Source organism: Rhagoletis pomonella, unplaced genomic scaffold (assembly GCF_013731165.1).
Source record: "Rhagoletis pomonella isolate Grant_MI unplaced genomic scaffold, Rhpom_1.0 Rhpom_scaffold_00008, whole genome shotgun sequence".
Classification (NCBI taxonomy): Eukaryota; Metazoa; Arthropoda; class Insecta; order Diptera; family Tephritidae; genus Rhagoletis; species Rhagoletis pomonella.
The window spans coordinates 9,350,937-9,367,874 of NW_023458562.1; the positions used below are offsets into that span (position 1 = coordinate 9,350,937).

Below are 16,938 nucleotides of genomic sequence, written 5' to 3' on the forward strand. Positions count from 1 at the left end.
GCTTTGTGAGGAAGGAGTGAGACTGTGAATTATTAGATATCAAAATTCCATGAACACTACTATTTACACACACAAAATAATGCCAATTGTTGCTCAGTCGATTTGGTTGTTAAGATTAACGGCAACGCCAACGCCACAGTTAACGCACATGATGGGCATCTCTTTGCATTGTTGCAAATGTGGGCAGGAAATATCGCTTTTCATGCAATTATTGATATGAAATATTAATTTATCTGTTGTTAGTATGTTAATTTCGTGCTCAAAGCATTCGCTGCCAAGCTTTCATAGTAGCAAGCATACTCTTAACGCGCGTTCTGGCAGACCAACGCCAACGCCAACGCCAAAGCCCACGCCAAAGTTCTATGTGTACCGGGGGTTGGTATCGAAATTCTGGTACACGAAAATCTGCTTAACAAACTTCTGCTTTTAAAAATGCTGAACTACAAAACTCTGTTTTAAAATATAATGTAAACAATGTTAAAGGGGGCATGTCATTACTTTGAAAAGTGCGCACTTTTTCAAAGTAATGACATGTTAAAGGGGGCATGTCATTACTTTGAAAAGTGCGCACTATTTCAAAGTAATGACATGTCCTATTTAACATTGTTTACATTATATCTCAATAAATAATTTTGATCAAGGCACATTAAACAGGTAGTATCAGTAGAGCAAAAACAACATTTGCGTGTATTTTGTGGTTGCTTCTGGTATCGAAAGTGTCAAAAACTGTTCTGAATTTTTTCTTCTAAATCAAAGCGTGCCATGTGAAATACAAAAAATTATAAAAAATAAAAAATTGAAATTGGAAAAAATAAAAATTGATGCAACTTTCTTTCCTAGTAAATTTGTTTGCTTCTCGAAGCATTGATCCATCCTTTGCAAGGCCCAGTAATCAGCGGTCGTGCTGCAGAGTTGGGCGAACGTTCCAAAAGCTGCTATTCAATCGCTTGTTTTGTATGGAAAAAGGTTTCACAAGCAAATGGATTTTAACAATTCAGAATTTTTGTGAGAAAAAATTAAAAATATTTGACATTTTCGAGACCAAATAATTTGAAAATAAATCAAATCAGCTGCTCTACTGATACTACCTGTTCAATGTACCTTGATTTTGATTTTCAGTATTTTGAATAAGTTTGACAAAACTTTTATTACAGGAAATAATTATAATACGAAATATTCTCCTGAGTTTTGGGCAGTGCATGATAGCATGCATCGGAAACAAAACCCTTTTCTAGAACGTAAAACAGTAGCGAAGGGTGTTATCTCCGGCTAAAATTAGTTGTTGGATGAAGTGATTCCCAGTTTTATAATCTTGTATTTAATTTACAAGAACTTATTTTTGCGAAAACTCAAATTTCCAGAAAGGAAAACAAGTAAAACAAAGAGGCAGCTTATCACAGTGTAGACAGTGTGCCAAGTAATGTCAATATCCATATTTGACAATTCATACTGGAACTGATGGCTGCGTTTCTTTATACATTCCGGATAATCCCATTTCACAGTCGGAATAAACAGTATGCTTTTGAAATATACGTTAACATATCATCAGGAACGTTCTAAAGAATGAGTAAACAAAAAAGTTTATTCCAAACGTTCAGAATGAATAAAGAAATTCAGCCGATGTGTTTGTGTAAGTTGTTTATTTCAATTAACCCTCAGATAACACATGTTAAAAAAAATACGAATTTTTCGTTCTGTAATCAAAATTGATTTTAATCACAAAGATAAATTCCTATTACTTAATTAAATAAAATTTAATTAAGTGATTCTCACAAATACGTGCTGTTTGTGACAAAGACATGTGGAAAGCTAGCTCCCACTCTTTTTTTTACATATTCGTCCTTCGGTGCGATGAACACGGAGTCACCGCACTTCGCACTCTTGCATAAAAAACACGTATGCGGCATTATTGGTTTTTTCGCTTTCTATATTTCTTTTTTGTTAATATTTTCCTCTGTACACGATTCCAAAAAAAAATTAAAATTCAAACTACCAAAAATATTAAAGAAAGTGACAACAAATTTCAAAATTTTAACTAACATACTCAAGCAATTGTCAAATATGGATATGAAAAAAATTAAATGTCATTACTTGGTACACTGTGTACACTGTGCAGCTTATAAGAACTATTAAAAAAAAAGAAATGACTTAAGTCACATAGTTTTTTTGAAGAGATGCAATTCTCAAAATATTCTAATTTACTAAAACAAATTGTTTGCTTATATTGAAAATAAAAGTTTATTTTGATAAGTGTAACAACACGCTGTAAGAATTTGTATACTTTTCGCTAAGTATAACAGATTTTTAGGTCGCTTATAACGTATTTCCTAAATGTCAATTTAAGACAAACGGCCTGTGCTAATTGATAAAAAAAGATGCAATTTTGACGGAACAAACCAAAAATTTAACATTTCTCGTGGTGAATACAAACGCCAGAGTTTTATCTAGCTCATGGGACCAGGTAAAATTTTGACAGCTTCTAAAAATATATAATACGGGTCTTCCCTTAAACTCGTAAAAGCAGAATTTTGAAAGACGAAAGTGGAAAAGTAGAATTTTCAAAAATAAGAATTAGAAAAAGCAGAATTAAAAAAATAGAGAATTTTGATCGAGCAGAATTTTTTAACATTTTGCGATATAGAATTTTGTAATGCAGCGTAGTGAAACGCTCCATTGGACCGGCCTTTAAAAATTCTGGTACACACAGGAACCAAACTAAATATAGCAAAATCTACTGAGAAATTTTAGCAAGCATTTCACTAAAAATAGTCTCGATGCATATTATAATGCTGAAATAATTTCCTCCTTGAAAGCGATCGAACTCTGAAGATTTTCTTGTAAATTTTATGTACCGAAACTCAGTGCCATGAAAGCTGACGTGGTTTTTCATTATTTCTCTGTTACCTTGTTTATACCGACACATAAAGCGCTATGACTCAGCTCGGTGCGATTCAAAACAGATGCATAAACAAAACTTCAATACGCGTTGAAATTGAAAAGTGTTTTGACTCGAATTTGTTTTCAAATCGGTTTTTTATTTCTCACATCGGTTAGAAAACCAGTATAAACGAATAATTCATTTAACGCGAAATCAAAATTGACTACTTTGATTGATATTAATTTTATCGGGTACGCTATAAAGACTGAGGAATAAACGTTAGAAAGAAATATGTGTTGAATAAAATCTGTTTTTTTGTTAATGCGGTATGTGGAACTTAAAAAACCTTTTTTTACGAAAGAAACGACGCGTCGATTTTAAAGAATGGGAAAACAGCAGCATGAAAACTTGCGAGTGCAAAAAAAAATATGTCACAAGACTGCGAAATGAGACCCTAACAAAAATCATAAATTCCCTGAGCTCTCTGCAATCATATCGCATAATGGTAATAAAATACAAAGTAAGCAAAAAAAGACTACCGACTTTGCAAGAGCCAGGGATGTATTGAAATATGTTCAAACCACTTTACGCAAGATGTTACAAACGTTGAAAATGAAAATTAAAAGCGGCTGTGAGGGCTTTCACAATATTTGCATGCACCAGTTTCATTCCCATTTGTACAACGGAGGGAAATATTGGGGAGCTTTTTATTTCGTACGTCATGCGTTGTTAAGTGAAAGAGTTAAAGCGTGATTATGGCAACTTAACTTAACTTAACGAAACTTAGAACTTATAAAATCAAAATGAAACAGACTTCGACGTGGCATTAAGTTACGTTAAGTTTCGGCTATCCAAATATAATCAACATCCATTTAAGAGAACTTCTAAGTGACAGCCTCTAAGTTACGCTAAGCTGTCATAATCAGACCTTCACAAGCCTATTCTACTTGTTACCGAACATTTTGACACCGAAGAGTTTTGTTAACAAAAAATTAGACCACTTCTTGTAACCGCAATTCTTAGCAGAGCTGCAAAACTATCGATGGCACTATAGATAGTTTCAATTTGTCACCACTATCGATGAATGGTGGTCACTATCGCGATACTATCGGAAGTATTTATACGTTCGTATATATACAAAGTATATTCGACAATTTTTATACCCGAGCGCACTTGTGTCCAAGCCCTGTAGGGAAACGAACTAGTGCGGAACTGGTTGGGTTCTAGTGCGTTTGGAACCATGACTAGTACGCGTTAATTCTCTTTTGCATGCTAGCGACTGGCGAATTTAACATTGCGATGTCCTAGGAAGTGTCAATTGTCCCCCGTTGCATCCCTTTGGCTCTAGTTCCGAACCAGTTCTAAATTCGACAGATAAGATCTAGTTCGTTCTGCATCCCTTTTTCAATAGTTCCGAACCAGTTCCAAATTCGACAGATGAGATCTAGTTCGTTCTGCATCCCCTTTTCTTTAGTTCCAAACCAGTTCCTAATTCGACAGATGAGATCTAGTTCGATCTGCATCCATTTTTTATAGTTCCCAACCTATTATAAATTCGTCACCTTAGATCTACATACATTCCTAATCATTTCCCTTCTATATTAAATACGATCGGTTGAAGGAAGGACAACACAATCACAAATGTTTAAACGCATTTATTAAAAATTTATAAACCACATTACTAGAAGTAGTATTAAACTTAAGTAGTAAGTAAAAAACAAAAGTGCGTTCTGCTTAAAAGTAAAAATATTAGTTCACTATGTCTTACTTGTCTAAATTTAAGCATATTGATTTTTATGTAAATTCAGTTCTTTTTAAGCTTATATGTATATGAAGTACTTCGAAAGTTTTTGTCGTATTTAACTTAAATAAGATACACAGTCAGTCAATAAAGTTTAGGTACAGTGCAGTTTTTACAATACCGGCAACTATTTTTTAAATATTTTATTTTTCCCTAATTTTTTATAAAAATATGGTTAATTCTACACCAAAAACCCCAAAAATCAGAGTCCCAAACTTTATGCAAAATTAAAGAAAACTGCAAATTTCCATCCAAGTATTGCAATTTACACTCTTTAGAAAAAAGTTAAGTACTCAGTTATTTGCCCATTCAATTTTAGTATAACAAAGTGCAAGTTTGAGGTAGCTAGGGCTTACCATTGATATTTAGCAATTTTTTTTTGTTGTTTGGTAAGTCCTAGCTTCCTCACACTTGCACTTCATTATACTATAATTGAATGGGCTAAAAGACTTTTTCTAGAGAGCGTAAATAGAAAGTGAATTATTTTAATGAAATTTTGCAGAATTTTCTTAAATTTTGCTCAAGGTTTGGAACTCTGATTTTCGGGGATTTTGTTGTAGAATTGACCATATTTTTATAAAAGATTACCGAAAACTAAAATATTAAAAAAATAGTTGCCCGTATTGTAAAAAATTCGTTGTACCTAAACTTTATTGACTGACTGTATTAAGGTAGCTGTGGTGGATTGCATAAAAACCTTAATTTGTCTGGTGGCTTGCATTTTTAAATAAATTTAGTGAGAAAGTGGTAATTATTTTGACACTTTTTTTTTAAATGCCTCTTTTTCTGCAACTGCATTGCCTTTCTCAATTGTCCTTCAGGATCTTGGCCTTTGTTTATGGAATCACTAAGTATAATGATTATTAAGCAACTCAAAAACTATACCAGCGTGATAACCGACGTATCCTTTTGAGAGGTAGCCGCACCCTTATAAAAGGAATAAGACCCAAACTTTTCAGGTAAAAATTTCAGTAGGTTGCGTCTTTAAGGCCTTTTCAATTTTATAAATTATCATTATTTGTAAGTGGCAAAATAAAACTGAAAATTAATAATAATCTCTGTGCGAAAAAATAAAAATCATAAAATAATCATTATTTGTAATCCCAAAAATAAAAATAAAATAATAATTATTTCCGTTTGAGCAAAAAAATAAAACTCAATAATAATTCATAAAATAATGATTAAATGCTGATTTAAATTATTTTACTCATAATGATTACCTTCTCTGCTTTTAAAATTTAAAATAGAATAGTTTAGTGAAAGTACCACATTTCACTGCTTTTGGACTGGTGCGGAACTAGTTACTATCGGTTCGTTTTTGGCAAAAAAGAACTAGTACTGAACTCGAAATCTGGTTCACTAGTTCGTGTTTTCCCTACAGGGAGGGTATTATAACTTTGTTCGCATAACAGTTGTTTGTAACAGCCAAAACGAATCGCGATAGATATAGACAAATGTATAAATAAATGCTCAGAATGAAAAGAGAAATCGATTAAGCCATGTCTCTCCGTCCGTCCGTCTGTTTGGTAAGTAAGTTTCCCTTTATCCAAGGTAGGTTGGGATAGAAAGGAGCGACATCGGACAATAACCCACCTCCCATATAACGGTATTTTCGAAAAATGCAAAAACTACGATATTTCCGTAAATACCGGATCCAAATTGTTGAAAGTTGGTACACGAAGCAGAATTTGGCATAAAATAAGACAGATATGAAATTTTTTGAAAATGACACCGCCCACTTACTATGAAATGCTGTATCTCTGTAGTCCCTTTTACCAATCCGCACCAAATTAGGTAAGAACATTGCTTATAGCCTCACTAAGAAGGCCTTTGAAAATTTTTGAAATCAGACGAGAACCACGACCACCTCCGTTATAACGGTCATTTACAGAAATACGAGAACTGCGATAAATTAGTAACTATTTAAGCTAATTTAATCAAAATCGATATATACAATGACCTGTTAGCACAAAATGCTACTTAGAGAAATTTTTGGGGAAATGGGCGTGGCACCGCCCACTTACACCTACATATGTGTATCTCGGTAACCGGTTTATCAATTTCTACTAAACTCGGTAAATTTATTAACCTAGGCTCAAAAAAGCGATATGTTGAAAATTTTTGAAATCGGACTAAAACTACCGCTACCTACCATATAACGGTAAATTTCAGAAATACGAGAATTTCTATATTTCAATAACTACACACGCCAACTTACAAAAATCTATTAACAAGACACAATATTATAGTACGGTAGCCCAAGAGGGGATTCGGGGATTTACTCGACCGCGTCAGACTTACATATGGGTGATACCCTGCATCCTGTTGAGTACATCTGCCAAATTTAAGCCGTGTGTGTAGAGCAGGGTTGTTGCGAATATTCGCATTCGCATTCGCAACCGCGGAGCTTCCGCATTAATTTTAACATTCGCTTTCTCATTCGCAAAAATCAATGCGGTTTGTTAAGAAGATGACAGCTTTTGTGGTGTCTTCTGCCACCATGCTATGTATGCATAAGACAAAATCGGTCGGACGATCATAGGATAGACCAAGTCTTTCAGCCTTAAGCTCAAACCCAATGTTCTTCCAAAAGGTCTTCTGAGGGCCCACATGGCCCGTGTGGCTTTAGCAACAATTTTCTCAAGATAGGAATTCCAATTAAGTCTCTTATCTAGTGTTTTTCCTAGATATTTGACATTATAAATGGGAGTATTTAAACATTGTCCCTCCAAGAAAGACCGAACCAAAGTTTGGTTTATACCTTATTCTAAACGGCACAAGAACAGCCTTATGAGCATTTGTGCTGAGGCTCTTATCGGCACACCAGCTTGAGGCCACGCGAAAAGCTGAATTTGTAACGTCCCAGACCGTACTGCCAAATTTTCCCGTAACTATAATTGCCAGGTCATCTGCATACCCCACAACATCGCAATCACCTTCTTGTAGTCTGATTAAGAGGTCGTCCACCCCAAATTACCAAAGTAAGGGAAAAAGTACCCCTCCCTGCTAGCAGTATTTCGAGGCTTTGATCTTCCATCCTACAAACCGGATACAGTAAGGCCGTTGATTTCCCATTGACATAGGCAAATTGTGTAAGATGTAGGGGAGTTGAAGTGTTAAGTTTTTCCCTGATATGGAGATCTAAAACTCTCTCTAAAGTTTTGAAGCTAATAGGTTTGTATTATTTATTTAAGTCAAGGGGAATGTTGCCCGATTAAGGAATAAATAACACTGACACCTTCCTCCAAGCATACGGTATGTTTTCCCAGCAATATCTTTTACCCCGCAATCCTGTGAACTTGAAAAATAATCAAGCTTGATTACTTGTCAAAAATTTGCACCTAAAACTTTGCCGCCAAGATTCTTCTGTATTTAACTATTTGTGTTAATTCAAAGCGCCTAAAAAATTTTTGCAGCATAGTTTTAGTCCTAGTTCTTTTGACAATTTGTCATATGCACATAATTCGAGAGTAAATATACAGATCAGGGAGCAATAATGCCCTCAAAATGTATTTGTAGTAGTGCTGGGAAGATTCCATCAGGACCTAATGCTTTTAATGGTTTGAAAGTCTCCACCTCCCACGGTACATTGTCCCTGTCACAGATGTAGCCAGATCTTCTATGACTTCTCACTTGACAGAACCTGTTTTCCGAGGAGGAAGGGGTCATGTTCCACTGAAGAGCCTCGGAAATTCACCTGAAGCAGGTGATTTAGAGTATCCCTGTTATCGTTCGTAAAGATTCCATCTTGCCTCCTTAGGAGACCTATTTCAAGAAAATACTCTTTTGATACAATTTTATGCCTTGGGCAGCATCTCTATTATCTCTTCGAGCGTCTATATACTTATCCCACTGACACGTCTTTCTGGCCCTGCTGAAAAGCTTCCTAACAATTTTGCACTTTGCATCCTGTCCCTCGTTCCACTAGGGAACCTTACGTTTCATGAAGGTGGAACCAGTAAATTTTACCTGGGAAGTAGGCGAATGCCAGGAAAACTTTCTGCACCCAACCCAACGTCGATACCTATACTACAGCCGCTAAACGGTCCCTGGAAATAAAAGGAGTAAGAGGTGTTTTATTGAGGTTGTCGTTAATCAAGAGGGCGGAGCGGGGAGTGTCCAAAAGCCGGTCGTAGATTAACATTCCTGAACTACCCAGTCCTCTTGCTTGGCACAGCTAAACCAGGGTTCTTGCAGCAGACCCATTGCAGAGGTGCCCATTGCTTCCGCTGAATCGAGCTTTAACGAGTCACGCCTTTTTTTGTGTCGGTACTCCCTTTCTCTGGCATCACCGGTCGGTCTTGGTCGGCCGGAAATGGTGTGCTCTTTGGCTGGGATGCTTTACTATGATAAGGACAAAAATTCCCTTTACTAAGGTGTCATAATTTTTGAAATTCGGGTATTTTTTAATAAAAAAACGGACCTTTTCACCTTCAAAAATTTTGCTATTCTTTAGCTTCGGTTTTTGTAAACGAGCGGCAAGGGAACATTCAACTCGGTTAAAATTGCCTTTTAGCTACTTAGCAAAAACGTGTGATTAGTTTAATGGAATTTGTATACAAAAACCAATGGAAATGAGTAATTTTGCGGAATAAGTATTTGCGTAATATATATATATAGATTGGCGCCTACAAATATGTTAGTGTTTTGCCGAGCTTCTCCTCCGATTTGTGGCGTGCGCCTTGATGTTGTCACCCAAAGCGGAGGGACCTACAGTTTTACACCGACTCTGAACGGCGATTGTATTTTTACGAGAAGTTGTTTTTCATGGCAGAAATATACTCGGAGGTTTGCCATTGCCTGTCGAGGGACGACCGCTGTTAAGAAAAAACCTTTTTACCTTCCTTTTATTAACTCGGGATGTAACTATGTAATATTGATGCGCCTAAAAGATGCAGCGACTTCCATTCTCAAGTTACATACCTGATGACAGTACGAGTGGCAATTATAATAAGGAGGTTTTAGTTTTTTAAACTATAGCTTTGTTTCTATATTTTTTTTGCGATGTTGCTTTGACTAGGGCTTGGACCCAGGCGTTGCGGAGTGGAAGCGCGCACTGCTTACCACTACACCACAGCGGCCGACAAGTAATTATGTATATAAGGAAACAAAAATTTCCCTAAGCACTTTCTCATCAATAATTCACAATAGATCAGTATTTTTTAACCGACCTACCTGAAGCAGATGAATAGTCGAGTTTGTGTTGGGTGTTTTTTCTGTAAAATAATTCCAGATAGTTGCTTTGTCATATTCAAATGCAATGCAGTTTAAAGGTATTAAGAAACCATTATAGGCTCGGACTATTTGTGATTTTGAACTTCTTGAAAAAAATATCAATATTTAAAAAACGATGACCCCTTTACAAGGGACATTTTTTTATCTGGGAGGTCACCCCCTACCTACCTATTTCCTTAAGTTTCTCGGGGTACTTATTGGACACCCTGTATATACCTAAGTATTTCTGGCTGGTTTCCTTCAAGTGGGCTCTGGTATAAAACTGTCATGTCCAGATATTGTCCTCGCAATTTTATGCACTAAAAAGCTCGTTTTATAAGCAAGTTTATTATACACTCAAGTAGCATAAAAGTCAAATATACACCAAAATATTTTGTGTATTTTTTACATCGGCGTGATATACATTTTCAATATAAAAAATATGCCATTTCTAAGCGCAGTTTTTGAACAGTTTATTTCGTTTCAGTGTAAAGGTTATACCGCTTTTTCGTGCATTATTTACACTTACCGTAATTTTTTTTTACTGATTTTCGGCATATATATTATGCTAGTGGTATACAAGTTTTCTTATTTCTAGAACATAATATAAACTCCGTTGGTGTAAAATACGTATTGGTATTGGCTCAAATCATACACCATAATGGTAAAGAATTTACACCATATTCTAGCATAAATATATTTTCATGAGTGTGAAGAGTACAAAAGGATTCGAGGAATAAAATTTACTACTAATCAAATTTAAAATTAACTCAGACATAAAATTTACACCGAAGCTCTTTTTTAATCTGCGCGACTTGGAAGTCTTTTTATAAATCTCAGCATTCCTTTTCGTAATATGCAGGCAAGAAAATCGCGAATATATATGAATGTGAGTACCTAATTTAAAAAGGAGGTACATTCTGTCGAGTGAATTTCGGTACTACCCCCTCCAAAACTCGAGCGCCTCAAAATTTATAAGGATTTGATAATTTTTAAATAAATCTGGAAAAACTTATATTTTGAAAGCAATGAATTTTTCGCCATTATTAAATTTTTAAGAGATGCGCTGTTTAAAAAAGGTTCGGAAATATACATAAAGTGGCATAGTTGAGCCAATGTACATAATGAAATTGTTAAATTAGTTAAATAATAGTCATACAGCTTTAATATGGCGTGCAGCTGAGTTTCAGTATTAGGCTAAGTTTACAACCTAACGTATTAGCGTAGCGAGAATACATAAAAATCGCTTCTAACCAACATTTGGTGTTTATCGCTGTGCAAGCAAATAAAAAGTATGCAGTTTGTTAAAAAAAGCTTTTTCTCATACTTAAAGCCCAAATAAATAAAAAATATACATATGTACATATTTATATAATAAATTAAACATCTCTTCTACTGCTATTATATACAATACAATATGCTTAAGTTTTGGTATAAATTGTCAAAGGGTTGTGGAAACAAAAAAAATATATTACGGGAATCCCTACGTAGCAATGTATCACACGTTTTTTTGCTTTCCCAACAACAAAATATGTGCTAGATTGGTACGTAGCAACTTTAAATCCAAAATGCTACTCATCGTAAACTCCCCTATTATAAAAAATTAGTCGTGTATAATTTTGCTGCAATTTAAACACTAGCTACTTTTTAATCGCCAGCGATTATGCTGGCGAAGAAGTTTCTTTGGATTGAGCGATTTCCATTGCATCGCGTAACGTTATTACTCTAGGTTGTGAACTTAGCCTTACTTTTATAATACTTTGAAAATATGGTCGTCGTTGAAAACTTACACCGATTATTGAGTTTGGTACAAAAATATTTACCAAGCCAAGAACGGTGTATTTATTTTGCCCTAGACACAATTCAGTTTGAGAATTTGGTATAAAAATTGTTTCTTGCCAAATGAACACAGTTGACAGAAGTTTAAGCGCCTACCACACGTCCATTATTCGAACGCAAACGCGAACGTATACATTTCAACATGTTTTGTTAACGTTCGCGTACGAAAAGAAGAAATCAAATCAGCGTTCGCCTATGTTATGTAGAAAAAATTCTCGCTGTTGTTCGTACTCATATATACTATGCAACTTATAGCTGCATTTGTGAAGGCATGATGTTGAATCATTAGTACCCAAACAAACTTTGAGCGTGTAGGGGTGCCTTATTGATGCATATTTCACCACTGGTGTATTAAATATACCAACCAGTGTTACCACTCGACAATATTTTTAGGAACAAAAAATCCTACCAAATCAGTTTCCAAACTACCAATTTTTTTTAATCATCAGATATTGATATTTTATTTCGTTTCTGATTTTACTTCATGCATAAGTATGAATCTTTGAGATTAATTCAATTTATATAAATTATTTTATGTCTAAAATGTAAAAAAATACAATCGATATAAACATTTTATATTTGGTAACAAAAAAATGTATTACTGTGCTCGCGCAATTTTATTTTTATTTATTTGTTTTCATTTAACCATGATGCAATAAAATTACGGAATGTCAGCAACATAATCTTAATATTTCGGTACGAGTTTTAGGCCATTTTAGCACGCTTTCAGTACGCTTTTCTACTTTGACATCACCATTATATTACCGCCATTCGACAAAATTTATTTAAAATTTTTACAAATGTTCTAATAAACGAATACTATGCAACAACAGCTCAATGCATTTTTGACATTTCGAATAGGATTTATTTTCTATTATAACTTCAAAACTTTGATAGGATTGCAAGACATCTTTAAAATTTGGAATCGGAAATCCAAATCGATGAGAAATCAATTTCGAACGAAACCAGAACAGCCCTGAAATGAAACTACCAATTTATCCAAACGGCAACACTGATAGCAGCTCTACTTGTGGGATGTATAATAAACTCATATTAAAACAGGCAGTGTATTATGTACACACACACTAGCTTTGTTTCTTTACTTTCCTAGCAGATCATGATCAGGAAGAAGAATGGGAAGAATTACAGAATTACGCTCACAGCGAGTGAAATATAGAAAAAGTCAAGAAACGCAAACTAGCAGAAACTAGCTAGTAAACACCTGACCGATGCTTTTGACAACTGAACATATGTATTTTCTGCGAATTTTTAATCACATTTTATGTTTAAAAATTGTTCACAAATACTCAGGTTTTGCCACACTTTATCAAATTTAATAAATCGCCCATTTTTATCAAAAAACACAAAAATATGTAAAAGAAGCAAATCAAAGTAGCTGTGCCTAATCTCTCTAATGTTGGAGCAACAGCGGAATTTTTCACCGCATAGCATGAAAATTATGTGTTTCTTGTGATTTGCTTTTGTAATTTTTTACTTTACTTTACATATTCGGCTAACACTACCTTGTGTAAATGCGCCTATCTGTAAAGAAACAAAGCTACTGTGTGGTGTATTCAATATTAATTTTTTGGTGAATTCTTTGGACAACTGTAAATTGCTCTCAGAATTTGTGATGTGCTGAGTCGCTACTTTTAAGTATTGATCGATACTCGGTACCGATTTAAAAAGTATCAAATACTTTCGATACTCGGTACTGAAATCTTGGAATTTCTAATAAAAGCGCGCAACAGCCAAAAATATGAGTTATATGTACACATACATATAGTGTCAGCTATTAAAAATAAATAATATTGCCACCAGAACTATTGGAAAGACGGTTGCGATAAGTAAAAGAAGGCGAGAGTGTGTTTTGCGACAGCAGTATCAGGGCGAATTTAATAAGGTGGTGTTACCGGCGTATCTGAATTTTTCGCCGTGGAGGACATTACATCAAAATTACGTGTTTGTTGTAGTTAATACTAATGACAGTATGAATATCTGCGTATAATTTGTTAGTGTAATTTTTTACTTATATACGGCTTACACCACCTTACTAAATTCGAATTGATCATTATTGTGCAGATTTTATTGCCTGCCTTGTTCGCCGCACACATTATGCTTGCTTCACTTAACTACATACATACAAACACATTGCTCATCTCTTGAGAAAGGACCGTCTTATTTGTACATTTTGGGTTTTTAGGCGATGTCTTACAAAATATCAATAATTTTTACCCCCAAAAGTAGCCTATGTCGTATTTCATTGGATTTCCAAACAATATTTTAACGTTTAACTAGCCAAAGATGTAGTTCAAGATGTCCCTATAATAGAATCTTAATTAAAATATAAAACAATTTCAAAGGAAACTGATTTTTTTTTTAATTCAAAGTCAAACCATCTAAAGTGACTTAAGCTACTTTAATTGAACGGCACAGATATAATGACGAAAGGTACCGAAAAGGAATAATTTTAACGACATTTGTTAACGTGGAGCTATTTGTGTACCAAATGTAAAAAGTGGCGCATTTTAGGAGCTGGTGTAGTTTTCGTACTTATCTCAATGAATAAATAGTACCAAAATGTTAAAGGTAGAATTTTGATTTGAAAGAAATACTGGTGGAATAACAAATACACCAAAATGTTCTTTTTTTATTCAATCTAATCAGATTTGTACCAAAATCCATAAATTTACACCAATTTATACACCAGTGTGCTACTTGAGCAAATAATGTGTTTTGCGAATCTTTTGAGATTCTTTAGTGAGTTATTATTATATGTTGAATAATGGCATACATACATACATACAAATACATATTATGCATGCATTTAATTGCCGAAAGACAAAAACTGACCACAATTACTGAGTTTCCATATTTTCTTTTCTTATATCCAGATCCAAACGAAAGGTGCAATTTCGGAAGCGAAGAAGAATACGACCCTGCCTAAGAGTCTGCCAAACTGTAGAGCAGAAGTGCCCTTATCTGCTTCCAGCTGATCGAGCTCCAGCGCTGCCAACACAATATGCTGGTGAACCAACATTCCTTTGCTTGGGTGAGTATAGAGTACTATGTTAGTCTGCAATTATACTGACTCTCAGAGTACTTTATGTCCTTTAGATCAAAGCATACCAGAAACCGGCGAACAATTGCGTAAATCGAGCTATGGACCTGCGGAATGCTGCTATAGCTATTGCAATAACATTGCGGAAGGGATTTGTGCCTACTGCAGTGATTTCGTACAAGACGCAATAGATGTGAGCGCTTCGGTCGGAAATTCAGCAAGACGCTTGCACAATATTACTCTAACGGCAACGAGTCAGTACCGACTGGATGCTCGTTTAGAAGCATCATTGGCAAATGACTCGGCGAATAAACTTGCAGCTAGTATATCAATTGCACTAAGTAATAGCTCCGAAACAGGCGTGGGCGGTCAAATCGATCGCTTGCCATACTATGCTGTGTATGATGGTATCTATTATTATGATGAAGACGTGGCCGATATGCCTGAAACAGCCATGTCCGACGATTGCCCACCTGTACCGTCGGTGACAAGTCGCTGTTCCATACCGTACTACGCGTCCTCTTCGGTGGCTCTCCGCACACTACAAAAGAGAGTACCAAACGACAGGATTGGCCACCACATGTTACTGCTATTCAGTGCATTGCTCTGCTTCTTGACCAGTCAAAACGCTGCAGCACAGTTGAAAAATCAGACGCACCCAAATCAAAAGCAACTTCGAAAATATGTGAACCATAGATCGAAGCCTGAGAATGAAAGTAGATTGTCATCGCAGACGCTGCACAAATATTACACAGCCGTTTATGTGCTAAAAGAAACTAGTTACCAGGTACTGCACGGAAGCGATTGCCTAAAACAAGTGAAAAGTGCAGGAGAACTTGCAATCGAACGAAGAGCTAAGAAAAGCTTGAAAAGCATCGCTCCTACTGCAAACCAATTTGCGCCCACCTCCTTTCCTACATCTACGGTGTGCTCGTACTTCAGTAAAGGTATTTACGAAGGTGATTGCATCCGTCATTACGCTCACGAAAATGACGGACGCGTACATTGTTGCGTAGAGAAACATTTTAGCCGAAGTAGGAAACAAAATAAAAACAAGAACATGAAAGGAAGCCAAAACCAGATTGCGAATCGAAATCGAAGTAGGCTCTTGTTCGAAGATGAAATTGAAAATTTTATAGTGAATAAGGAAGGAAATGCGATTAGCCAACTATGTAGTGAATTAAAGAGAATACATAAAAAAGATGTTAGTAATACTGGGTATTGTGGCTCCGTTAGGTATAAACACGTTCAGATGAATATAGGAAATAATAAGAAAATTACTTATAGATTAAATAGTAAATTGTATTTTAATAGTAATACTAAAATCTATCGTAGGAAAAAATGTAGTAAATTTATAAATTTTAATATTGCTACTATCACTGACTGTAGTAAAAATCGTAATGGAGTAAATGAAACAACAAAACAAAATTCCAATACAAACACATGTTATTACAATTATAATTACAATAATTATATTAAAAATAATATTAATAACATTTACAGATTTAAGTTTTATAGAACGGAAAAGAAATGTCAGTTCATTTATTATTATAATTTTAATATTAATGATTGGTGGCGACGATGGTGGTGGTTTCCAATGACATGTTCTAGGCAACGACGATCCTTTATTAAATTATAGTTTGCCGTGATGTAATTACCAATTTAATTGTGTACATAGAAAAAGAGATGAAAAATTTTCGCATTCATTCGTACTTAAGAAGAGATTATTGATCAGTACTATCCTTCTGAAATATGATATGGTAAAAATTTAGATATATTTTTTACATAAAAATTATATCATCGTTTTGTAAATTCTCACAATTTTTTTAGGTTAATATGCATAAACATCCCTACCTAAATTTCAAATTTTTTCCTGAATGCCTGATAACTTTGAACTAATTTCAATACACATACTTACATATTTTCGTTATCAAAACACAAGGTATATATATGTAGACAAATTTTGTACAAATATTAATAAAATGTGTACGAAATGGAAATACACAATTCTAAATAACGTTTAATTTTTGGATTCAAACATACATATGTATGTATAATATTTCGGTACATTTCGGTTCCATTAAGCAATTAAGTCCAATTTAGTCCATACATTATGTAACAGGATTAGATCTTTACTACACTCGT

At 34.7% G+C, this 16,938-nt stretch overlaps 1 protein-coding gene across 2 annotated transcripts in view; it reads left to right on the plus strand.

Moving 5' to 3' along the window:
* The window catches only part of LOC118744143, a 363,604-nt gene that overhangs the window by 334,135 nt on the left and 12,531 nt on the right, over window positions 1-16,938 (plus strand). For both annotated transcript variants that reach the window (XM_036476920.1, XM_036476921.1), the window contains 2 exons: window positions 14,627-14,784; window positions 14,850-15,740. In XM_036476920.1, the coding sequence (XP_036332813.1) occupies window positions 14,627-14,784; window positions 14,850-15,740 (1,049 nt within the window). The remainder of the gene's footprint in view (window positions 1-14,626; window positions 14,785-14,849; window positions 15,741-16,938) is intronic.